We start from the raw sequence: 21,351 nt of genomic DNA on the forward strand, positions 1-21,351 counted from the left end.
GCCCCTTTAGCCTGCTGTCGCTCCTTTTCCCTACTACATCTTTCATGTAGGGCCCTTCAGGCAGCCCAAGTTCCAGAATCCTGGGCCCGCAGTGAGATCACTCTCAGGATTGTGCTCTCAGGTTCTGGAACTCGCCTGTCCTCCTTCCTTCTCCCCTCCCCCACAATCAGGCTGAAGACCACCCCACACCTTCCAAGCCCTTGAATCTGGAGCAGGACTGTGACCACCAACACCATGTAAGAGTTTTTATCCATTCTAGCTGTTGTTGCCCTCTTCATTTGCCCAGTTCTCTATCCGTGTAGCATCATCCGCCTTCTTCCACTGCTGGGCACTTGGCTCCCCAGACACTGAATTCAAGGAAACCAAGTCAGAGGAGGCAGAAGGAAGGAAAGCCGATTAGAGTTCACGCTGGCCCAGCTGTCCAGGGCCTTCCTGCCCCGCGGACTTGTTAGTCGCTCATTTTCTTCTGGGATGAGGAGTGGGCCCAGTTAAGCCCCTTCTGGATGTTTTCCATCTCCCTTCCCTTCCTGCGGGCTTTGTTTGTCATGCAAACTTTACGTCTGGAAATGACCCCCCTGGCCAGGGCTTTTGCTCTCGACGGTGGCACCCGGTAACCCCAACTCTTGGAACCCTCACCCTCCTCAACACAGAGCCCGCAGCCGGGATCTTGCCCAGCGCGGGCGCCGCCTTCTCCCGGCCCCGCCCGCCGCCCGGTCCCCGGGCCGGCGGTCCACCCGGCTCCCTGGCTGCGGGCGACGCCTGCGCAGTGCGGCCGCGGGGAGGTCGTTGTCCCGGCGCCGTCGTCCCGGCCGCGAGCGCCATGGCGGAGGAGGTGAGGCGGGAGGAAGCGTCCGACGTGGGGCGGGCCCCGACCCCCGGGGCGCTCCGAGGCCCCCAGCGGGCCGCCTGGGCCCCGCCGCGCCACCCCGACCAGTAGGCGCCCCGGGCTGGTCCGGAGCACCCCCCCTCCGCGCGCCCCGTGCGTCCCGGCCCGGCCTCGCAGGGCTGCGGAGCCGGCCCCGGGCTCCCGCTGAGCCCAGCGCGGCGCCGGGGTCAGCGCTTCTCTCGGGTCTCGGGACAGGTGAGCACCCTGATGAAGGCCACGGTCCTGATGCGGCAGCCCGGGCGGGTGCAGGAGATCGTGGGCGCCCTCCGCAGGGGCGGGGGAGACCGCTTGCAGGTACGGCCCGGGTGAGGTGGGGCGGCTGGGGAGGTGACCCGCCCAAGGGGCCTGCCCGCGCTGCCGCGGACGCTGCCGGCCCTGAGCCCCTAGAAATGGCCAGCGGCCTGAGTGCAAGCAGGTTGCTCCGCCTGATTGCCCTGCGTTAGAGCCCACCTGCCGGAAAACCTACATTTCCAAATTTGTCAGTCATGACCAGCTGCTGCTTCCTCTTACTAGGTGGAAAGCACCAGGCCCTGGGGCGGGGCTCCCCAGGAAGTTGCAGATGTGGAGATGGGTCACCTTGGAAGGGACCCAAGGCAATGAGATGGCAAGGCTGAGAGTCAGAGGGGGTCCTGATTTTTCAGTCCCCACTCTGCCAGAGACCCGCAAGAGACTGGGCGACCTCAGGCTTAGCGCGCTACTACCAACTGGGGTTCTACTAACTACGATTCGTCCATGTCGTGCCCACCGCCCCCCACCCCCACCCCCGACTGCCCCGCCGGCCTTTCCTAACTCCTGCACTGGCTGGCTACTGAGCTGGCTTGCCTTTCATAATCCCCACCCCCCCCCGCCCCCGCAGGGCCACACCGGAAGGAGCCTGTATGGATAGCATCTCTCTTTTGCATTTTAGGTCATTTCTGATTTTGACATGACCTTGAGCAGGTTTGCATACAATGGAAAGCGATGCCCTTCTTCTTACAGTAAGTCACATACTAGCTTGCTTTGGTGGGCTTGACAAGCTGGTGGCTTCTAAGTGGCAAATGAAAGGAGTTTTGTGTTTTTGCAGACATCCTGGATAACAGCAAGATCATCAGTGAGGAGTGTCAGAATGAGGTGGGTTACTCCCCTTCTTTGCTCAGAGATGGCTTTTATGGAGTACTTCAGATAGTTATTGGTTAGGACCAAAGATTCCAGGATAGAGACCTTAGAAGATTAATATTTTTAAAAATTGTTGTTCTTATGTTCAGGTGGACCTAGTCTCACTGGGGCAGTGTTTCCTTTTTGTTCAGGACATGTGACAACTGGTGGTTAGAATATGGGTGTTAAGCATACTACTAGCTACAGAGTTTACAAGAGACTTCAGCATTTGCTCTTTAACCCTCCAGCAACTCCCAGGGGTGGCTAGAACCACTTGAAGAGTCTAAGCAACTCCTTCAAGGGTCATACAGGCAAGACACACAGAGTTTGGCTTTCCCATAGATCCGATTCCGTCCCAAACTCTTTTCACTACATTATGCTATTTCTTTAATAATATAATTTGGGGGGGTGCACCTGGGAGGCTCAGTGGAGTGAGCGTCAGACCCTTGGTTTTAGCTCAGGGTGGTGGGATCTGGGATTGGGCCCGGTGAGGGGCTCCTTGCTCAGCAGGGAGTTTGCTTGAGATTCTTTCCCTCTCTCTCTGATCCTCCCCCTGCACACCTCCCCCCGCCAAAATAAATAAATAAGTCTTTTAAAAAATATGTAATTTTTTGGCAAGGTAACAGGTATCAAGAAAGACTTCTGAATTAATGTCAATATATAACACCCATTTCCATGAGATACATACGAATATTATAAATCCTGCAGCCTTGGAGTTCATTTTACTTTGCTCCACGTTCTGTCCTCTTTGCCAGAGGAGAGCCGTGCTGGTTGCACGTTTCTCTGCAGTTTGCTGAGCTCTTTCTGCTGAATAACTATATCATTTAGTATCACTTCGTTATGAAATTCACTAAATCACATACTAAGCGGTCCGTCAGTCTGTCATCTTGGTCAGCTCTTTCAATACTCTGTCATGGTTACTTGTTATTAAGATGGGCAACAAATTAGGGCGCCTGGGTGGCTCAGTCGGTTGAGCGGCTGCCTTCGGCTCAGGTCATGATCCCAGGGTCCTGGGATCGAGTCCCGCATCGGGCTCCCTGCTCAGCGGAGAGCCTGCTTCTCCCTCTCCTTCTGCCTGCCGCTCTGCCTACCTGTGCTCTATCTCATTGTCAAATAAATAAATAAAATAAAATAAAAAAAAGATGGGCAACAAATTATAGATAGCTCTTACATCTCTAAAACCTGTCTCTCTGGAGATGCACTTTTAGCTTAATGTAAGTTCTGGCGCCAGGACTAATTAATTGCCTTTGGTAAGTCACTGTTAGTGGTTCCTCACATACCTGTCTTATCAGCTTCCAGAAAGCTGCATCCAGGAGTAAGACTGCAGGTTTGGGTGCCTGTTCTAGGATAATGAAGCTAGGGCAAACTAAGATTCTGGGTGTTGATGAGCTCCCGAAAAAAAAAAAATTAATAACAGCAAAGTTTATGCATGAAATCTTTTTTCTTTTTAAAAAAGTATATTCTTGGGGCTCCTGGGTGGCTCAGTTAGTTAAGTGACTGCCTTCAGCTCAGGTCATGATCCTGGAGTCCTGGGATGAGTTCCGCATCAGGCTCCCTGCTCAGCAGGGAGTCTGCTTCTCCCTCTGACCCTCTCATGTGCTCTCTCTCTCTCTCTCTCTCTCTCTCTCTCTCTCTCTCTCTCTCCCTCCCCCATTCTCTCTCTCTCAAATAAATAAATAAAATCTTTAAAAAGAAAGTATATTCTTCTGTTGAATTCTCTTATACTTTTTAGAAAAATGCTCTCACCGCCCCCCCTCCCCCCAAACACACACATTGAGAATCTTAATACATTTCAGGAGCTTTCTCCCTTTGTCAGTGTGTGATCTTTGCCTTTAACTCTCTTTTGGACCCATGGTCAGGGACTCCACATTTGATCTCATAATATTCTGAGACTGTGCATATATTAAAGTTAAAATTCTTTACCCAATCAGTTCCCATTTTTATTGGGCGCTGTTACTGACTGGTCCTGTGTGACACATGGTCGCTGAAGCGGTCTCCCCAGACGTGGAAGGAAATCTTAGCAGGAGGAGGTACATGCGGATGCTTGTGAAGTGGTTTACTCAATGTTGGTGTTGTGATGGTTATCCACTAACATGCTGGGTCCCAAACTCACTTCCATGATTTTTCTACTTCCACTTTCATGATTTTTGCCATATCTATTAGGGTGATTTTTACTACATATTTTACTTAAAGTTGGGTTACTATTAAAAATCTGAATGCGGGGTGCCTGGGTGGCTCAGTCAATTGAGGATCTGCCTTCGGCTCAGGTCATGATCCCGGGGTCCTGGGATCGAGTCCCGCATGGGGCTCCTTGCTCCATGGGGAATCTGCTTCTCCCTCTCCCTCTGCCTGCTGCTCCCCCTGTTTGTGTACTCTCTCTCTCTCTGTGCCAAATAAATAAATAAAATATTTTTAAAAATCTGAATGCAATTAGAAAGGAAACAATCTTTGTGAAAGCATGAATTTGATGTGCTAGTTTTCTTTTCTTTCTTTTTTTTTTTTTTAAGATTTTATTTATTTATTTGACAGAGAGAGACACAGTGAGAGAAGGAACACAAGCTGGGGGAGTGGGAGAGGGAGAAGCAGGCTTCCTGCCTGGCAGGGAGCCCAGTGTGGGGCTCGATCCCAGGACCCTGGGATCATGACCTGAGCTGAAGGCAGATGCTTAACGACTGAGCCACCCAGGCGCCCCTAGTTTTTTTTTTTCTTAATATGCATTAAAATGAATCCAAAGCTACTAAAATGAAAAGTGTTTATCCATGTGCCCCCTAAAGTTACTTTGCCTACCCCTGAGAAAATTGTACCCCATTTTGGGAAATACAGCATTAATCCCTTCTTATTGGTTAAGCCCTGCTGACTGAAGTAGTGAATAACAACAAAATCCCAGTAATTTATGACCTGATAGCAAAAGATCTTTATTAATTCTTAGACCTCACACTCCGAGGGTGCGTATGAAGGGCTGACCAGCTCTGCATGTCAGTTGCTCCCTAACACAGAGTTGCATCTTCTAGGTAATTATTTTCTCACACTAAACTGTGGGACTTCGCTGGGGAAAACTTGACGCGGACTAACAGTTTTTCTCTTCATTTGGATGTCCCAGCTCAAAGCACTCCTTCACCACTATTACCCAATTGAGATTGACCCGCACCGGACCATCAAAGAGAAGTTACCTCATATGGTGGAATGGTAAGTGATGGTGGTTTTGAACCGCTCCTGGCCTCCACAATGGACTGGTCCAGGAGGGGGTATGTTTTTCCTGAGCTTGAATGAGGTGGCAGGCCCCCTTACCTTACTGAAATCCCCTGGCCCACCTATTAGAACCAACTGTCTAGCCACAGAGGGGCTACTTGTGGCTACTGCTAGAGTGGGGGCCCAGTGAGAATCCTTGGAAGGAGGTAGAAGCCCCTTGGTTTGGGGGAATAAGTGCTTTGGGGAGATAACTCTCCTATAGGAACCAGCATGTCCTATAGGGGACAGAGCCCCACTTCTCCAGAACATGGGGTCACCGAGGGGGGGATTCAGAAGAGCTTTGACTTCAGCAGTTAGCTCACCCAGTTCTTGTTCCTGTGGCTGGGGTATGGCTTTCTCACCTCTTCCTTTTAAGGACAGCCGGAGTCCTTCAGGAAGTGGTTTGGTGGAAAAGGCTGAGACCTCCATTAATCTTGCCAGAGGGGACTTGGCCCTAAAAAGGGAAAGGACGCTTTTCTCCTTAGTGATCGGAATTTGGGCTTTTGTGGGGTGTCTATTTCTAGGTGGACCAAAGCACACGATCTCCTGTGCCAACAGAAGATTCAGAAGGTTCAGATTGCCCAGGTGGTTAGAGAGTCCAATGCAATGCTTAGGTAAGCTTCTTGCTCTGGAAAACATTTGAAACTGGTTTGCTCACAAAAAGAGGCTGGGAAGGAGTGGAGGGGAGTTAGTTGCTAGGGGAGTCAGAAGAGACAAAGCACCGTAAGTGGCTGATGTGAAGAAGGTCTTGCTTTTCCTCTCTGAATACAGCTAAAGGATTTCTCACCCTTGGGTGCTTCCTAGGAAGCTGTCTGCTGCTAGTGGATGTAGTATGAATATGACCAAGGCTTCATCTCCCAAAACAGACAGCGTCTAACTTACTTTCTCCAGTGGTAAAAAGACTTTGGGGTCACCATGATGACTGGTATTCTGGATTAACCCAGACGTGGGAGCTGGCTGGCCTGGGGTCCTTGATCATCAGTGGCCTCCCGGTTCTGGTCTGTCTGCTGGCGTATTCTTCTTCTTCTTTTAATTAGCATATACTGTTTTATTTGTTTTAGGGGTACAGGTCTGTGAGTCATCAGTCGTATATAATACCTAGTGCTCATTGTAACATACACCCTCCCCAATGTCCATCACCCAACCACCCCATCCCTCCCACCCCCACCCCTCCAGCAACCCTCAGTTTGTTTCCTGAGATGAAGAGTCTCTTATGGTTTGTCTCCCTCTCTGGTTTCATCTTATTTTATTTTTTTCTTCTCTTCCCCTATGATCCTCTGCCTTGTTTCTTAAATTCCGCATATCAGTGAGATCATATGATAATTGTCTTTCTCTGATTGACTTATTTCACTTAGCATAATACCCTCTAGTTCCATTCACGTCATCCCAAATGGCAAGATTTCATTCTTTTTGATGGTTGAGTAATATTCCATTGTATGTATATACTACATCTTCTTTATCCATTTATCTGTCGATGGACATCTGGGCTCTTGTTTTTTAAGATTTTATTTATTTGAGAGAGAATGAGAGAGCATGACAGGGGGAGGGTCAGAGGGAGAAGCAGACTCCCCGCTGAGCAGGGAGCCCGAGGCGGGACTCGATCCCAGGACTCCAGGATCATGACCTGAGCCAAAGGCAATCGCTTAACCAACTGAGCCACCCAGGCGCCCATGGACATCTGGGCTCTTTCCATAGTTTGGCTATTGTGGACATTGCTGCTCTAAACCTTGGGGTGCAGGTACCCCTTCAGATCACTACATTTGTATCTTTGGGGTAAATACCCAGTAGTGCAATTGCTGGGTCGTAGGGTTCTGCTGCCATATTCTTTACTGGAGGAGGGATGCGGTCACATAGAGGAAGGAGGCAACATGGTTGCCTGCTCTCAAGGATTGGGTGTTTTAACTAGGGAGATCCATGAAAAGCCAAGAAAGTAGAGACGTGTGCAGACCCAATAAGTACCAGGGTGGGGTTGGAGTGTTTCCTCAGTGAAGCTGCCCCAGATAGCTACCTGGTTGTATTTTGCTCCAGCAAAATAAGGCAGAAACAAACAAGCAAACAATAGCCTATTTATATGAAGTTCAAGGATAGGCAAAGCTGATCAGCAGTGTTATGAAGTCACAACAGGAGGGGAATGGCATTGGTTGGGAAGGGAACCTTGATCTGGTTAGTAATTACATGTGGGTATACGTATATAAATATTAACTGAATTGAACACTTAAGATTAGTGCATGTTAACCATTTATTGTATTTTATACCTCAATTTAAAATGTTTTTAGGGGCGCCTGTGTGGCTCAGTCATTAAGCATCTGCCTTCGGCTCAGGTCATGATCCCAGGGTCCTGGGATCAAGCCCCACGTCGGGCTCCCTGCTTAGAGGGCAGCCTGCTTCTCCCTCTCCCTCTGCCACTCCCCCTGCTTGTGTTCCCTCTCTCGCTGTGTCTCTGTCAAATAAATAAATAAAATCTTAAAAAAAAAAAAAAAAGGTTTTTTTTTGTTTTTTTTTTTTTTGCGCCTGGGTGGCTCAGTTGGTTAGGTGTCTGCCTTTGGCTCAGGTCATGATCCCAGGGTTCTGGGATCGAGCCCCATGTCGGGCTCCCTCCTGAGCGGGGAGGCTGCTTCTCCCTCTCCCTCAATCCCTCCCCCTGCTTGCTCTCTCTCTCAAATAAATAAAAGATCTTAAAAAACAAAAAGGAAAGAAATAAAAAATTTAGGGGCACCTGGGTGGCTCAGTCGGTTAAGCCTCCGACTCTTGATTTTGGCTCAGGTTGTGATCTCAGGGTTCTGAGATTGAGCCCCATGTTGGGCTCTGTGCTCAGTGGGGAATCTGCTTAAGACTCTCTCTCTCTCTCTCTCTCTCTCTCTCTCTCTCTCTCTGCCCCTCCCTCCCTCCCCACCCACACACTCTCTTCAAATAAATCTTTATTTTTTTAAAGATTTTATTTATTTGAAAGAAAGAGAGCATGTGAGAGAGACAGGAGAGGGAGAGAAAGAGAGCAGGAGCAAAGGGAGAGGCAGAGGGAGAAGCAGGCTCCCCAGTGAGCAGGGTGCCTGATGTGGGGCTTGATCCCAGGACCCCGGGACCATGACCTGAGCCGGAGGCAGACACTTAACCCACTGAGCCATCCGGGTGCCCCAAATAAATCTTTAAAAAGAAAAAATTTAAAAATACATCACCCCAATAGAAAATAAAGACCAAGAGCAGAGGCAGTGCCATTGTGGAATCCATCCATCTGTTTTCAGGGAGGGATACAAGACGTTCTTCAACACCCTCTACCAGAACAACATTCCCCTTTTCATCTTTTCCGCGGGCATTGGTGACATCCTGGAGGAGATTATCCGACAGATGAAAGTGTTCCACCCCAACATCCACATCGTGTCAAACTACATGGACTTTGATGAAGATGTGAGCCGGATCTCCTCTAGGGTGGGAGTGGATGAGGGGTGGGGACCACTAGCCCCTCCGGCAGCACCCGAAACCCTGAAGCCTGACTTGGGGAGGAAAGGGAGGGCAAGTGTGCTAGCTTCTTGCCCTCGGGCAGTTATTTATTTCTTCATGCACGCTAGAGACAGTTACCTGTGGAGGACTCGCCCTTTGGTGTTTGACTGACAGCCCAGTGTCCTGGGGTACCTAATTTAGGGTTCAGCCAGGCCCTGTGTCACCATCCCAGGTCGTGTGCCATCCTAGGTCCTCCAGGGCTTAGACTTTGACTTGTCTTCCTGGAGCCAGAGGTGGGCCGCTCCGACTCACCCACACTCTGACTTCTTCCCCTCATACCAGTGGCTGCACTTCTCTGTTCACCGGGGGTGAGGCCGCGCCCGCCGCCGAGGGTGAGCACACGTGTGGCCTGAGCAGTGCTCGTGTCACGGCTTCATGCTCCCACCAGAGTAGCTGATCAGTGATGTCTGAGAGTCCTTGTGAGTTTAAATCAGGGGTTACACGCCTTTTTTGTAAAAGGCCAGGTAGTAGATATTTTAGACGTTGTGGGATGGACTCTGATCTGTCACAACTACTCAGCTCTGCTGTGGAAAAAAAGCAACCGTGGACACAATATGACAGATGAGGCTGGCTGTGTCCCGGTCAAACTGAATTTATAAAAATAGGCCACATCTGGCTACAGGACCTAGTTGGCCGGCCCCGAGTTTAGACTGCAAGGAGGTTTTGGCATGTCTCTGGCTGTCGGGATTCCCTTTCCTCTGTGACAGAGACAGTGGGACACTGGCTCTGGATGGTCCCTGCAGCCCTTCTGTCTCTTGATTATTTAGGGTTTCCTCCAGGGATTCAAGGGCCAGCTCATACACACATACAACAAGAACAGCTCCGTTTGTGAGAACTCTGGGTACTTCCAGCAGCTTCAGGGCAAAACCAACATCCTCCTGCTGGGAGACTCCATGGGGGACCTCACTATGGCTGATGGGGTTCCTGGTGTGGAGAACATTCTCAAGATTGGCTTCTTAAATGACAAGGTAGGTGTGGGACCAGGGCTTCCTGTCTTAGTGGCGCGCTTTTGTTTCGCTGCCTGTTAACAAATGCCTCGCAAACACCTCTATGTGCCGGGCGCGGTCAGTGTCCAGGGCACAGAGGTGAGCCACAAGCTATATTCTCATAGGGACACCGTGATGACGGCTGTGTTGGGCACATGGCGCCACAGCAGAGTTCAGAGACACTTACTCTTGAGTGCTCACCATGTGCCAGGCGTATCGACCCATTTAGTCCTTACAGCAGCCTTTTGAGGTGGTGCCTCTTATGCCTCAATTTACAGATGGGGAAACTGAGGCAAGGAGGTTCATCTACCCATGGTACATAGTGTAGGAAGTGGTGGGGCTGATTACAGTCCTCCTCAATCATACCTGTAAGGCATGATTGAAGTGGGAGATGTCAGTATTCAGGAGGTGGGTTTACAATTCAGAGAAGGAAAACACAAGAACAGACCAGAGGCCAATGGGTGAAAACACCAGTCATAAAGGGGCACAGTATGGTGTCAAGTTAGAAGGCTACCAGTCCCTCCCCCCGCCCCCCCCCAGCCACCAGGTGCTAAAGACCTCCAGAATGCTTGAGCCTTGTGCAAATTCAGTCCAGATGGATTAGAAGTAACATCTGGTTTTTAAATTTTAATTCTCGTCCTTTCCTTTTGCCATTGACCCAAGGGTTAATGGTGGCACCCTGTGCCTGTTGCCATCCAAAGGGCGGGTCCCTGTAACCCAGAGCCGCTCTTGGGGAGTTGCAACTCGAATGTTCTCCTCCCCCTGCCCCGGGTGCCTGAGAGGTGGAGGCAGAAGTCAGGGCGTTCTGGGGACTCTATCCCCCTTCCCTGGGCAGGTGGAAGAGCGGCGGGAGCGCTACATGGACTCCTACGACATCGTGCTGGAGAAGGACGAGACGCTGGACGTGGTCAACGGGGTGCTGCAGCACATCCTGCACTGCGGGGACTGGAGAGAGATGCAGGGCTCCTGAGCGTGGGCGGGGGGCCAGGAGCTGCAGGCTGCAGAGAGGGGGAGCCTCACCAGGAGGCCGCCCTGCGGGGAGCGTTGCTACTCCCTGTGTGTGCACGGAGCCCCGGGGGGGGGGCACCTGCCGAGCCCCATCTCCCTCCTCCTCTCCCAGCGTCTTCTGTGGTGGTCTCCAGAGGCTGGCGGGAGGCCCTGCCGGATGGGAGGACCAGCCAGGTGAACACGGGACCTACAGAGTGTTAGCACTCTAGGGACCAACTAGTCCAGGGGTTCTCCCCCCGCCCAGTTTTTAAAGACAGGAAGCTAGTCTTCAAACAAATCTAATGTGTGAAACAGATCAAAATAAAAAAAGGAAAAAACAGCTGTTCTGATTTGGGGGGTGCAGGGCTGGCTGGTTCAGTCAGTGGGGTGTTTGACTCTTGATCTCTGGCTTATGAGTTCGAGCCCCACATTGGGTGTAGAGATGACTTAGAAAATAAAATCTTAAAAAAATACAAAACACCGAATTCACTCACAGGACCCTCTGAGCACGTCCTAAATATGTCTGTGGACCGAGGTGGGCAGGTGGGGTTGAAAGGTGCGTTTCTGACCTGGGATGGTTTCACTTGATGCTGAAGTAGCTGTTAAACTTGGACTTCAGTTGGGGTCAGTTGGGTCTGGCCAGCCCTGTGTGCAGAGTTCCCTATTTATGGATCCCCAAAGGGATCCATTTGGGTGCAGATTATCTCTTGTGCCGTTGGCTCCTGCTGTGTCTTCTCTTCCTTATGTGGGCCCAGGGCCACGAAGATGGGTGACTTCAGGGGAGTCAAGACCGGGACCTGAAGGGTGAAGGCACTCGGTGACACAGTAAAGTGGAAGTGATCTCTGCTCCGTCGTCCTGCATCACTGGGCTTCCTTCAGCTTCTTTCCTTCTCCCTCCCCTGTTGACTTGGATGGTCAAGAACTAGCTGAATTCTCTCTAGGGCACCTTTTGAAGAAAAAATGGAAACGTACCAGTTTCCCCTGGCATTTTGTAGCCTGTCCTCAGAGAAACACACCCCTCATCCTCCCGCAAAGCGTGCCCGGCTGTGGCGCATGCGTTTCCCTGAGGCTCTGAAGGGGACAGCAGTGCCTCCTTCACTAGGGCCCTGAAGGTAGGTGTAGTTCTCATCTATAGGTGGCTCGGAAAAGACCAGAAACTTGCTCCCACGCCATAGCTAGGAGCTGGCGCCAGATTTCAGTGTTTCTGACCAATGCCATCGCATTTCTGCTGCTCGCCTCCACCTGCACGCAGGCTCTGGTTCTGAGCTGGCCTGTTCGCTTCTGGGGGGCGGGTGGTGACCATCTGAGGCCGGCCCACAGCCACTGTCAGACCCCGAAGTGCCTTCGGGATGCTTTGGGGCCAGGAGTGTCCGTGACTGGCCATGGGGAAAAGCCGTGTCTTGGGATCCTGGGCAAGAAGTGGGTGCTTGTGCGGGGTGGGTCAGTTCGGGGAGTCCCGGACCGTCAGTCTCCCAAGGCTCCCCCGCTCTCCTGTCTGTCCTCTCCTGGCTTAGGTCATCTTTGTTGTCCTGGCCAGAGTCCAGCTGGGCAGGTGCTGGCTGAAGCAACTCCTCCCTCAAGACCCTGGGGATTGGAGCCCTGTTACCTTTCCTTCAGACAGGAGGGAGGATCTGGCAGGAGGTAATGGCTGGCAGCCAGAAGCAGGGAGAGGTGGGGGTAGCCTAGCATTGGAACAAGTCTACATGGAAGAGAGGAATCCGACCTGTGCAGCTTAATTTAATCCTTGAGTTTCTTCTGTCATGTTTGAGGTCAGGGACCTCATCTTTCCATTCAGTTGGGGTAGTTAGGAGACAGGGATCATCTCTCCACACCTCCCCACAGGCCCCTCTGTAGACGCCCACTCCCCACCCTCCCTCCAGCAGATAGGGGGCTCCCTTTCCATGGGGAGGGCCCTGGTTAGGCCTCAGGAGGCACGAGGCGGAAACCTGGGGACACAGTATCTTGAGCGCCTGCTTTGTTCCCCTTTCTTCCCCAGTCCTTGGTCTAAGGGCCTCCCCCTGCCCCCAGAAGAGCACATCCTGAGGTCTTTGGTTTAGTCTTTTATTTGGTACAAAGGAGAAAGGGATCTGATACCACTTTAGCCTTTTGAGTGTGCGGAGCTCTCCCCCCACCCCCCACGAGCCCTTCTTCCAAGTTTATCTCAGCCCAGAACCAAGGATTTCGTAGCCCCAAGACCCACCCAAGTAGTTATCCTCACCCCTGCCCCCTTCATATTCTTCCTCTTCTCCGTCCCTTAGAGAAAGCATCCTTCTTTAGGGATGAAAGGGAACGCCAAGCCCAACCCTGAATGCGGCACCCCAGGGTCACTTCAGCCACTACTGGCCGGAGTGAGGGGTGGACAGCATAGTGTGGGGACACAGGGGAGGGGGGTGAGACAGAAGCCAGACAGAGCGGAGAGAGGAAGGCTGAGGGTCTGGTCAGTCCTGGTTCATGCTCCTGGGGAGCTGCCACGACACAGGAATAGGGACCGGAGGAGGGGTGGCTGGGGGCGGCAAGGAAAAGTATGGACAAAAGGGAAGTTTGGGGAAATAAAGAAAGGACAAGCTCGGCCTTGTTCAGTGTCTGGTGACGTGGAGGGGAGGTATAGGTGAGGCACCAGCAATTGCCCCGTTCATCCCCTAGGCTCGGCCAATGGCCGGCTTGGCTTTGTGACTCCAAAACTTGTAAAGGAGGGGTTTGGGGTCAGAAGAGAAAAACTGAATAGAGGTCTGTGCTGTGGATTTTACTCGGGGGCTGGTGGGAAGACCAGAGTTGTCTCCTCTGACCAAGTTCTAGATGTTTCTCGACATCATGCCAGCACAGGGGAAGGTGACTCTTGGAAGGTCAGCCCCACTGCCCACTGTCCTCCCAGAAGTGGGCCTTTGCATTTGGGCCCAGGCCCCTGGCCTTCAGAGCTCCTCGTGGACCCGCTCTTGGTCTTCATCTGACTTCAGCTTGAGCTCCTCCACAGTGATCTTGCCATCTTGGTTGCGGTCCTGGTTCTGGAACATGTCCGCTATGGTTTTCTCCGGGTCCTGCCCAGGCATGAGGCGTCCTTTGCCTTCACTGACTTGCGCCTTGATGAAGGTGGAGAACTGGGAGCCAAGAGAGCCAAGGGGAGAGGGGAGTGAGGGTCTTGCCTGAGCGGCTGCGGGTGGCCTGGGGAAGGGCCCCAGGCGGCAGCCAGCCAGCGGTAGGGGGAAATGGGCTGCATGAGGAAGAGGCAGGGACAAGGGACCGAAGGCACAGGGACCCAGCACAGGGGCAGAAACAGGTGCAGACGGGACGGCAGAAGGACTGCGTTGCTCGATGCCACCATGCACGGTGGCTCCTGTTGGCGGTGACAGTGGGGGACCAGTTCTTAAAAGGACCCAACTCCTCACCCACCTCCTCCAGGGGGACCTCGCCATCCTTGTTGAGGTCCAGGCCTTCAAACAGGTCGGCAGGAGGGTCCTCGTGCCACACAAACAGGTAGCCTGTGGGCAGCCCCTCTTCCCGGGACACCAGCTCCACTGCAAACAGGAGCACCGCACTACCAGGGACACCCCGGGCTACAGGCGGGAAGGGAGAAGAGAAGGAAGGCAGGCCTCGCCATCGGGCCCAGGTCTGGCCCAACTCACAGCCTGCCCTGGGTGCTCCCCAGCCCAGAGGCCTCCGTTTCTCATGTTGGGCACATGGCATGTTTGCAGAACCCTTGGGGAGGCTTCCCGCACCCCTCCCGCCAGCCACCAAGGCCAGTCGGCCCCTCACCTCCGCTCTCTCCGTGGGCCAGGTGCGGGGGCACCACGAGCTGCCGCCTCTCTCCCACGCACATGCCCTGCAGGCCCGTGTCCAGGCCTTCGATCACCTTGTTGGCCCCCAGAGTAGCCTCCTGGGGGTCGCCGTAGTCGTGGCTGGGGGTGGGGGAGAGCAGATTCCCAGGTCAGTGCCCATCCTTGTCCCCCCGCCGCCGCCCCGCCCGGCAGGCCCAGTTTCCCAGTCACTCCTCCTGGGGCCCGCCCCACACAGCCGAGGGCCGGGCCCAACAGTTCAGAGACAGCTCGCCCTCCTCATGGTGCCACTGCCCCTGCTTTGGTGTCCCCTCCACAAGTGGAGCCCGCAGCTCCCCAAGACGCTGGCTTCACCTTGCCTGTGCCCACAAGTCAAGAACCTCAGCTCCTCCTGCTCCCCCATGCTCGCTGGACGGGAACTTATGGACGAAGCACCCGTCGGGGGGCTCTCAGGAGGACTCCCCGCACCTGGGCCCACCCACCTGCCCAGCCCTGGCCCAGCCCCGGACCCACGAGGAGAAGAGCCTGGTGCCATCCAGCAGGGAGCAGTTGTAGTGGTAGCGAACAAAGTCCCCGGGTTTGGCCGTCTCATTGCAGGTCTCCGGGGGCGGGGACAGAATCTTGATTTCCACCGGATCCCCAGGGTTGTGGAAGTCAATGACGTGGACGTCGAAGATCAGCACAGCGGAGCCAGGGATCTTGTCTCCTGGGGCCAGAACAGGGAGTGGATCGGCTTGGAATCTAGGAGGGGCTGCTCAGCCCTCCACAGAGCCCCCTAGGCTCCCCCGCTCTGTTTTCTCAAACCAAGATGGGACAGGGCATTTGTCCCCAGGGTCAGTTCTTCTAATACCCTCTTGGGGGGGGGGCAGGTGAGGGGCAGGGGAAGGAAGGGCCAGGCCAGTTAGAAAGCCCTTTATACACATCATCTTGCAACCTCCCAGCAACTTACCCTGCTGGTCAATGGGATTAGTTCCATTTTACAGGTGAGGACACTGAGGCTTCCAGCAAAGCTGGGGCTCAAGTCCAGGTCTCTTTGCTTCCTAGGGCTACGCTGTTTCTGTTCTTCCATGACCACCCCCCTTCCCAAACTCAGGAGTCGGTTGCCCTTCTCCAGTATGGAAGGGAGAAGTTGGGGGGGGCTGCTCCTGGAGGCAAGTACAGAGTCTGTGTGGCAGGAGGTGGGTGGGTGATGGTTTTTGTGATGAGAGGGGCAGAGCAGGTGCTGGGATGGCCCTGCGGTGGGGAGGTCAGTGAACAGTGTGCAGAGGAGCTGAGGAGGTGAGTGGGAGCACAGAGGACACGCCTACCAGTCCCGTTCTCCCCGTAGGCCAGGTGGGGGGGGATGGTGATCCTCCGGCGCTCCCCCATGCAGGCACCCTGCAGCCCCTGGTCCATCCCAGGGATGATGTAACCCTGCCCCACATAGGTGTTGTAGGTGTGGTTGCGGGAGTAGCTGTAAGACAAGGCAGGGAGGGCCAGCAAGGGGTCAAAGGGGCCCCTGGCCCTTCCTGGCAGCTCAGAGCCAACCTCCCGTGGTTGCTGCCAGGAGGCGACCCCAGATCCTGCCTCAGCCTCTTCCACCTTCCTCCCAGCCCCCACCTTCCCTCCTCAGGAGCCCCCCAGACCTGGAATCAAAGAGGGTGCCGTCCATCAGCGAGCCGTTGTAGTGGTAACGCATGAAGTCTCCAGCCACGGCTCTCCGGACGCAGCCGGGAGGTAGCTCCAGCGTCTCCAGCTGGACGGTGTCCTTGGGGTTGTGGACGTCAATCAGCAGCACGTGGAAGACCAGGGAGGCCTGCGGGGGGATCACAGTCCCTGGGGAAGGGATAGGCTTGAACCATACAAGTGGAGAGCAAAGCAGGGCTCCTTCTCCACTCCGGAAGGCCCATGTGAGCACCCTGCAAAAAGGTGCTAATTCTGCTCTCCAGAGACCCTTCCCTACCCTCAGCAGCCCTGTTTCTTGCTCCCCCTATGAGGTGTGAGCTGGATCATCCCCAAGGCCATCACCAGCCCATACTGAATGTGTGTGTGAATCAGAATAAAGCACCCTTTCTTAGTGAAATCATCACCAAGATAGATTTCATCTCTGATTTGCCTCCTTGGCTGAGTGCCCTTGTGCAGTACACAACCTGAACAACCGTATGTGGCAGCCCTCTTCTGGGGAATCCCCGAGTCCCTGTCTGCCCTCACCATAGCCTTTCTCGCCATAGGCCAGGAATGGAGGGATGATGATCTTCCTCCTCTCTCCAGGACACATGCCCAGCAGCCCCTGATCCATGCCCTTGATCAGCCAGCCGGAGCCGACGTAGGTGTCATAAGTTCCACCCCTACTGTAGCTGCAGAGAATGAGGCAGAGGTGATGTTGCTGGAGATGAGAGAGGCAGGAAGGGCCCCGGACACCCTCTCCATCATACCACAGCCCCCAGGGCCCCATGACTCCCTCCAGCCCTTACCTGGTGTCAAAGGCAGTGCCATCCAGCAGTGTGCCATTGTAGTGGTAGCGGACAAAGTCGCTGTCCTGGACCATGCGGGGGCAGTGGGCTGGGTGCAGCAAGGTGCTCACCTGCACGGTGTCTGCCTTGTTCCACACATCCAGCAGGACCACATCGAAGTAGAGAGTGGCATCCGGGGGAATGAGCCCCGCTGTGAGAGTCCGGCAGCCACAGCTCATGTTTGATGCAGCCTCCGGGACCCCTCAGCATGCCACAGTCCCCGGGGCACCGGGACTCCCTCTAGCCTTTCCTGGTATCAAAGCTGGTGCCATGTTTGCTGCAGCCCCAGTGTGGCGGGTTGAATGGACATTTGAACGTCTCGCTTGGCCACCCGCTCCACCACCCCAGGTCCCCTTCTCCCCAGTCAAGCTTTGATTCTACCCAGGGCCCTGTCATTTCCTTTCCTCCCACTCCAGGGGCAGGAGACCGAAACTCTAGTCCCAGACCTGCCCCGACTCATGCTGCATGTGCAGTGTGACCTTGGGCAAGTCACTCTCCTACTCTCAGCTTCAGTTTTTTGGACCTGAGGCCCTTGATTCTGCTTCCTGGTCTCCTCCATCCCCAGCCTGGGCCCCACCCCATCTCACCCACACCGATGCTGCCATAGCCCAGGTGGGGGGGCACGATGAGCCGTCGCCGCTCGTTGACACACATGCCCATGAGGCCCCGGTCCATGCCGGTGATGAGGCGTCCCACGCCCACCACGATGGCCACTAAGGTGCTTCGGTCATAGCTGCGGGAGGGAGGAAACAGATGGGGCACAGCGGCCTCTGGAGGCCACATCCACGCACAGGTGCACGCACACACTCAGTCCCCCTCCCGCTACAGGTGCGCATCTACATGCTCCTGTCTCCTCTTCGAGCCTCCCTCCCCGCTCAAGAGGAGGGGCTGTTACACAGGGAAGCCCCCGAGGGAGGTCAGGGGCTTTTATTTGCCTGGGGCCACGGTGGGGGGGGTGCAGGGGGGCGGGGGTCTGCGCAGGCCTGTGTGCTACTACCATCTGCCAGCAGCTGCGGAGGGCGAAGTATGGCACCAAGGGGCAGAGGACCACCGAGCATGTATGACGAGCCAGATGAAATCCTTGGCCTTGTACATGCGCAGCCTTATTGCGTTCTGTGATGTGGGCGTTAGGGTTTTCATTTTTCTCATGACAACGATTAGGACAAGAGACTAACTGACTTGCCCAAGGTCACACGGCTAACACGTGGTCAACTGACTTCCGTGTTTGGGCCGCCACACCATCAATTTCCCAGGAAAGGAGGGGGCAGCAGGGCTCGCTGAGAATAGGGATTGGTTTCCAATTTTGGAAAGGCCTGTTTTAAAATTGCCGTGGCCTTTATTTGTTTTTTTACTTTTATTTTTTTTATTGAAGTATAATTGACGTACAAGATGATATTAGCTTCAGGTGTACAACCTTGTGACTCGACATTCACATACATTACGAGAAGATCGGAATAATAAATCTAGTCAGCATCTGTCACCATACAAAGTTAATTCAATACTGTCGTCTGTGCTCCCCATGCTTTCCCGTGACTGACTTATTTTATAATTGGAAGTTTGTACCTCTTGACTTCTATTTGCTTTTACTTACTATTTTCAGTTTTCAGAAGTTAAGGGAGGATGGGAGACTTATTTTTTTATTTTATTTATTTACTTATTTATTTTTAAGATTCCGCTTATTTGGCAGAGAGAGACAGCACAAGCAAGCTGAGTGGCAGGCAGAAGGAGAAGAAGCAGGATCCTCACTGAGCTCGATCCCGGGACCCTGGGATCATGACCTAAGCTGAAGGCAGGCACTTAACCGACCGAGCCACCCAGGCGCCTCCGGAGATTTTTATTTAAAAAAAAAATTTAAATCACTTTACTTTAAGTTTATTTTTTTGAGTAATCTCTACCTCCAATGTGGGGTTCGAACTCATGACCCCAAGATCAAGAGTTGTATGCTCTTCCAACTGAGCCAGCCAGGTGCCCCGAGATTTTTATTTTGATCAAAGAGGTTAAGAACCATGGGTTAGGAAAGTTTTCCAAGCTCAGCACTGCATGAACTGGGGCCAGCTAGGCTCCCAGAGTCCCACCAAAGAAGTCATCCCCTGCTCCCCATCCCTCCCTGACCTGGGCTGTACTCCTGGCCGCGGGCCATACCTCATTCTGCCCACTGAGCTGCTTCCTTCACAGTGCCGTTGTGAGGGCCCAAGCCTGCACAAAATTTCTACCAATTAAAAACAGAGCACCGGGGGCGCCTGGGAGGCTCAGTCGTTAAGCATCTGCCTTCAGCTCAGGTCATGATCCCGGGGTCCTGGGATCGAGCCCTGCACTGGGCTCCCTGCTTGGCGGGAAGCCTGCTTCTCCCTCTCCCTCTCCCCCTGCTTGTGTTCCCTCTCTTGCTGTCTCTCTCTCTGTCAAATAAATAAATAAAGGGCGCCTGGGTGGCTCAGTTGGTTAAGCGACTGCCTTCGGCTCAGGTCATGATCCTGGAGTCCCGGGATCGAGTCCCGCATCGGGCTCCCTGCTCAGCAGGGAGTCTGCTTCTCCCTCTGACCCTCTTCCCTCTCGTGCTCTCTATCTCTCATTCTCTCTCAAATAAATAAATAAAATCTTTAAAAAAAATAAATAAATAAATAAATAAAATCTTAAAAAAAACAACAACAACAAACACAGAGCACCCAGTCCTCCCCACAGTCAAGGCTAATAGGCCCTCAACTGGCTTTCGGATTGGCAGGCACTGCGCAAAGTTTGCTTTCATTCATCATCTTACTTGAGCCCTGTTATCAGCTTAGGAAGGGAGGACTTAATTTTCCAGATTGTTTTGAACCTCCATTTTTCAGATAAGGAACATGAAGCTTAAAGTGGCAAAATTCCTTGTCCATGGTCACAGGCTGGATTGGAACCCAGTGTCTTGGACTCTGGAGTTCATGTTCTTACCCAGTATACTGCCTGCCTGCCTTCCAAAGCCAAGGCCACTAATTTCCTGTGGGCTGAGTTGTGTGTTTTGGGAAGGGGTCTAAGAGGGACTGACTTCTTGGGATATGGTATGTGACTGGGACCTGAGGTTTAACCAGGGTGGTATGCAGCCCTGCCCTGCTTCCACCAACAAAAGTGACTTGCCAGAGCAGACCAAAGGCCTGATCAGACCAGAAACCCATCTCAAACCCCAAGGCTGGCAAGATGGGCGACAGCCCTGGCCTGATAGAGCTAAGATGGAGGAAGGTGGGGGTGCAGGGAGACCCAGAGAGAGACGTAAGAGAACCCTCCGAGGAGCCCAGGGAGTCAATGCCCGGCCATATGACACGTAGACAGATAGGATTCCGACACAGAGCTATGCCCTACGCTCCTGGATCCATCCTGCTGTCTTATTACAATGCTCCCTCGGCTCTACTACGCCTGCTTCTCCTAACCCCCACCGCCTCCAAAAAGGTTCTCTGGTTACAACGGCACTAGACCCTGGGGCTGGAACCAGAAGGGATTCAGGCTGGGTAGAAAGGGCGGGGGTCCTAGATTGAGACCCCTGGAGGATTCACATGCAGCAGGGGCCATGCCCTTCCCCCCAACACTGGGGACCAGGACCTGCTCCCTGCCAGGCCTTTAAGTAAAGCACCGGTAAGTAAACAGAGCAGTTCCCCTTGATCATCAAACACTTGGAGGAAAATGGGGAGCTTGCTGTAAAAGAAACTGGGGTCCTCTGAGAGGTGAGGGTTTGAAATCCAGGGCAAGGATATCTTGGGGAAGATGGATGTCTGGGAGTCCCCATCCCCAAGGTGCTGTGTTAGGGGTTAGAAGACCATGGAGTAGGGGATACAGACACAGCCTAAGGGGGACTACAAGGGGTCCCCAGAATCAGGAGAGCCTGGCCCCAAGGGGAGTGGTGAGTCTGGGGACACCCAACCCATTACCTCGAGTCAAACTTTTTGCCATCCTCGAAAGTGCCGTTGTAGTGGTAGCGCACAAAATCCCCCATCTGCACTTCCCGGGGACAGGTCCTGGGGATGTGGTACCTCTCGATGACTACATCTTCCAGGGGGCCCCCGGCCGGGCTGGCACGGCCCAGCCCCCTCCCCACCGCCTGCACCAGCAGCAGCAGCAGCAGCAGCTGCAGCAGGGGGAGCCCGAGGATGGTGTGGCTGGGGGACACCGCGCGGAACATGGTGCCTGGAGCTGGGACGGCCGGCAGTGAGGGCGAGCGAGGGAGTCGCCGCCGCCAACCTTCTTCCCCCCTCTTCCCGGAGCAGGCTCCCCCCCTTCCTGTCCTCCGTCTCCACCCCCGCCCTGGCGGGTCCACGTGGAATGGGGGCAGGGGAGACTGAGCTGGCGCGGGGCGGGGGGCGGGAGACGGAGGGTGGAAGAGGAGGAGGGGGCGAGGCAGAGCGGTGGAGTCA

The 21,351-nt window shown here is 53.8% G+C and overlaps 2 protein-coding genes across 3 annotated transcripts; one reads left to right on the forward strand and one right to left on the reverse strand.

The window, feature by feature from the left end:
• The first annotated feature begins 755 nt into the window (after positions 1-755).
• On the forward strand, positions 756-11,056 carry NT5C3B (5'-nucleotidase, cytosolic IIIB). Of its 2 annotated transcripts, XM_028094019.2 has the most exons (9): positions 756-832; positions 1,082-1,180; positions 1,794-1,863; positions 1,950-1,996; positions 5,121-5,206; positions 5,773-5,862; positions 8,488-8,650; positions 9,511-9,711; positions 10,565-11,056. In XM_028094019.2, the coding sequence occupies exons 1-9, from the start codon at positions 821-823 to the stop codon at positions 10,697-10,699; spliced, it is 903 nt and encodes a 300-aa protein (XP_027949820.1). In that variant the 5' UTR covers positions 756-820; the 3' UTR covers positions 10,700-11,056. The 2 variants fall into 2 exon arrangements, with proteins under 2 accessions (XP_027949820.1, XP_027949819.1); XM_028094018.2 differs by lacking the exons at positions 756-832; positions 1,082-1,180 and adding an exon at positions 839-1,081.
• A 1,826-nt stretch (positions 11,057-12,882) lies between these two features.
• FKBP10 (FKBP prolyl isomerase 10) lies at positions 12,883-21,119 on the reverse strand. The gene is made up of 10 exons (XM_028094020.2): positions 20,869-21,119; positions 17,566-17,711; positions 16,940-17,129; positions 16,677-16,822; positions 16,112-16,301; positions 15,794-15,939; positions 15,000-15,192; positions 14,467-14,609; positions 14,104-14,267; positions 12,883-13,811 (listed from the first exon to the last, which is right to left on the reverse strand). Exons 1-10 carry the CDS (start codon positions 21,117-21,119, stop codon positions 13,626-13,628), a joined length of 1,755 nt encoding a protein of 584 aa, XP_027949821.1. The 3' UTR covers positions 12,883-13,625.
• Between the last annotated feature and the right edge of the window lie 232 nt (positions 21,120-21,351).

The sequence above is a fragment of the Eumetopias jubatus genome, unplaced genomic scaffold, assembly GCF_037043125.1.
Source record: "Eumetopias jubatus isolate StellerSeaLion01/CBP00866 unplaced genomic scaffold, mEumJub1_p1.0 scaffold_10, whole genome shotgun sequence".
NCBI classification, from domain to species: Eukaryota; Metazoa; Chordata; class Mammalia; order Carnivora; family Otariidae; genus Eumetopias; species Eumetopias jubatus.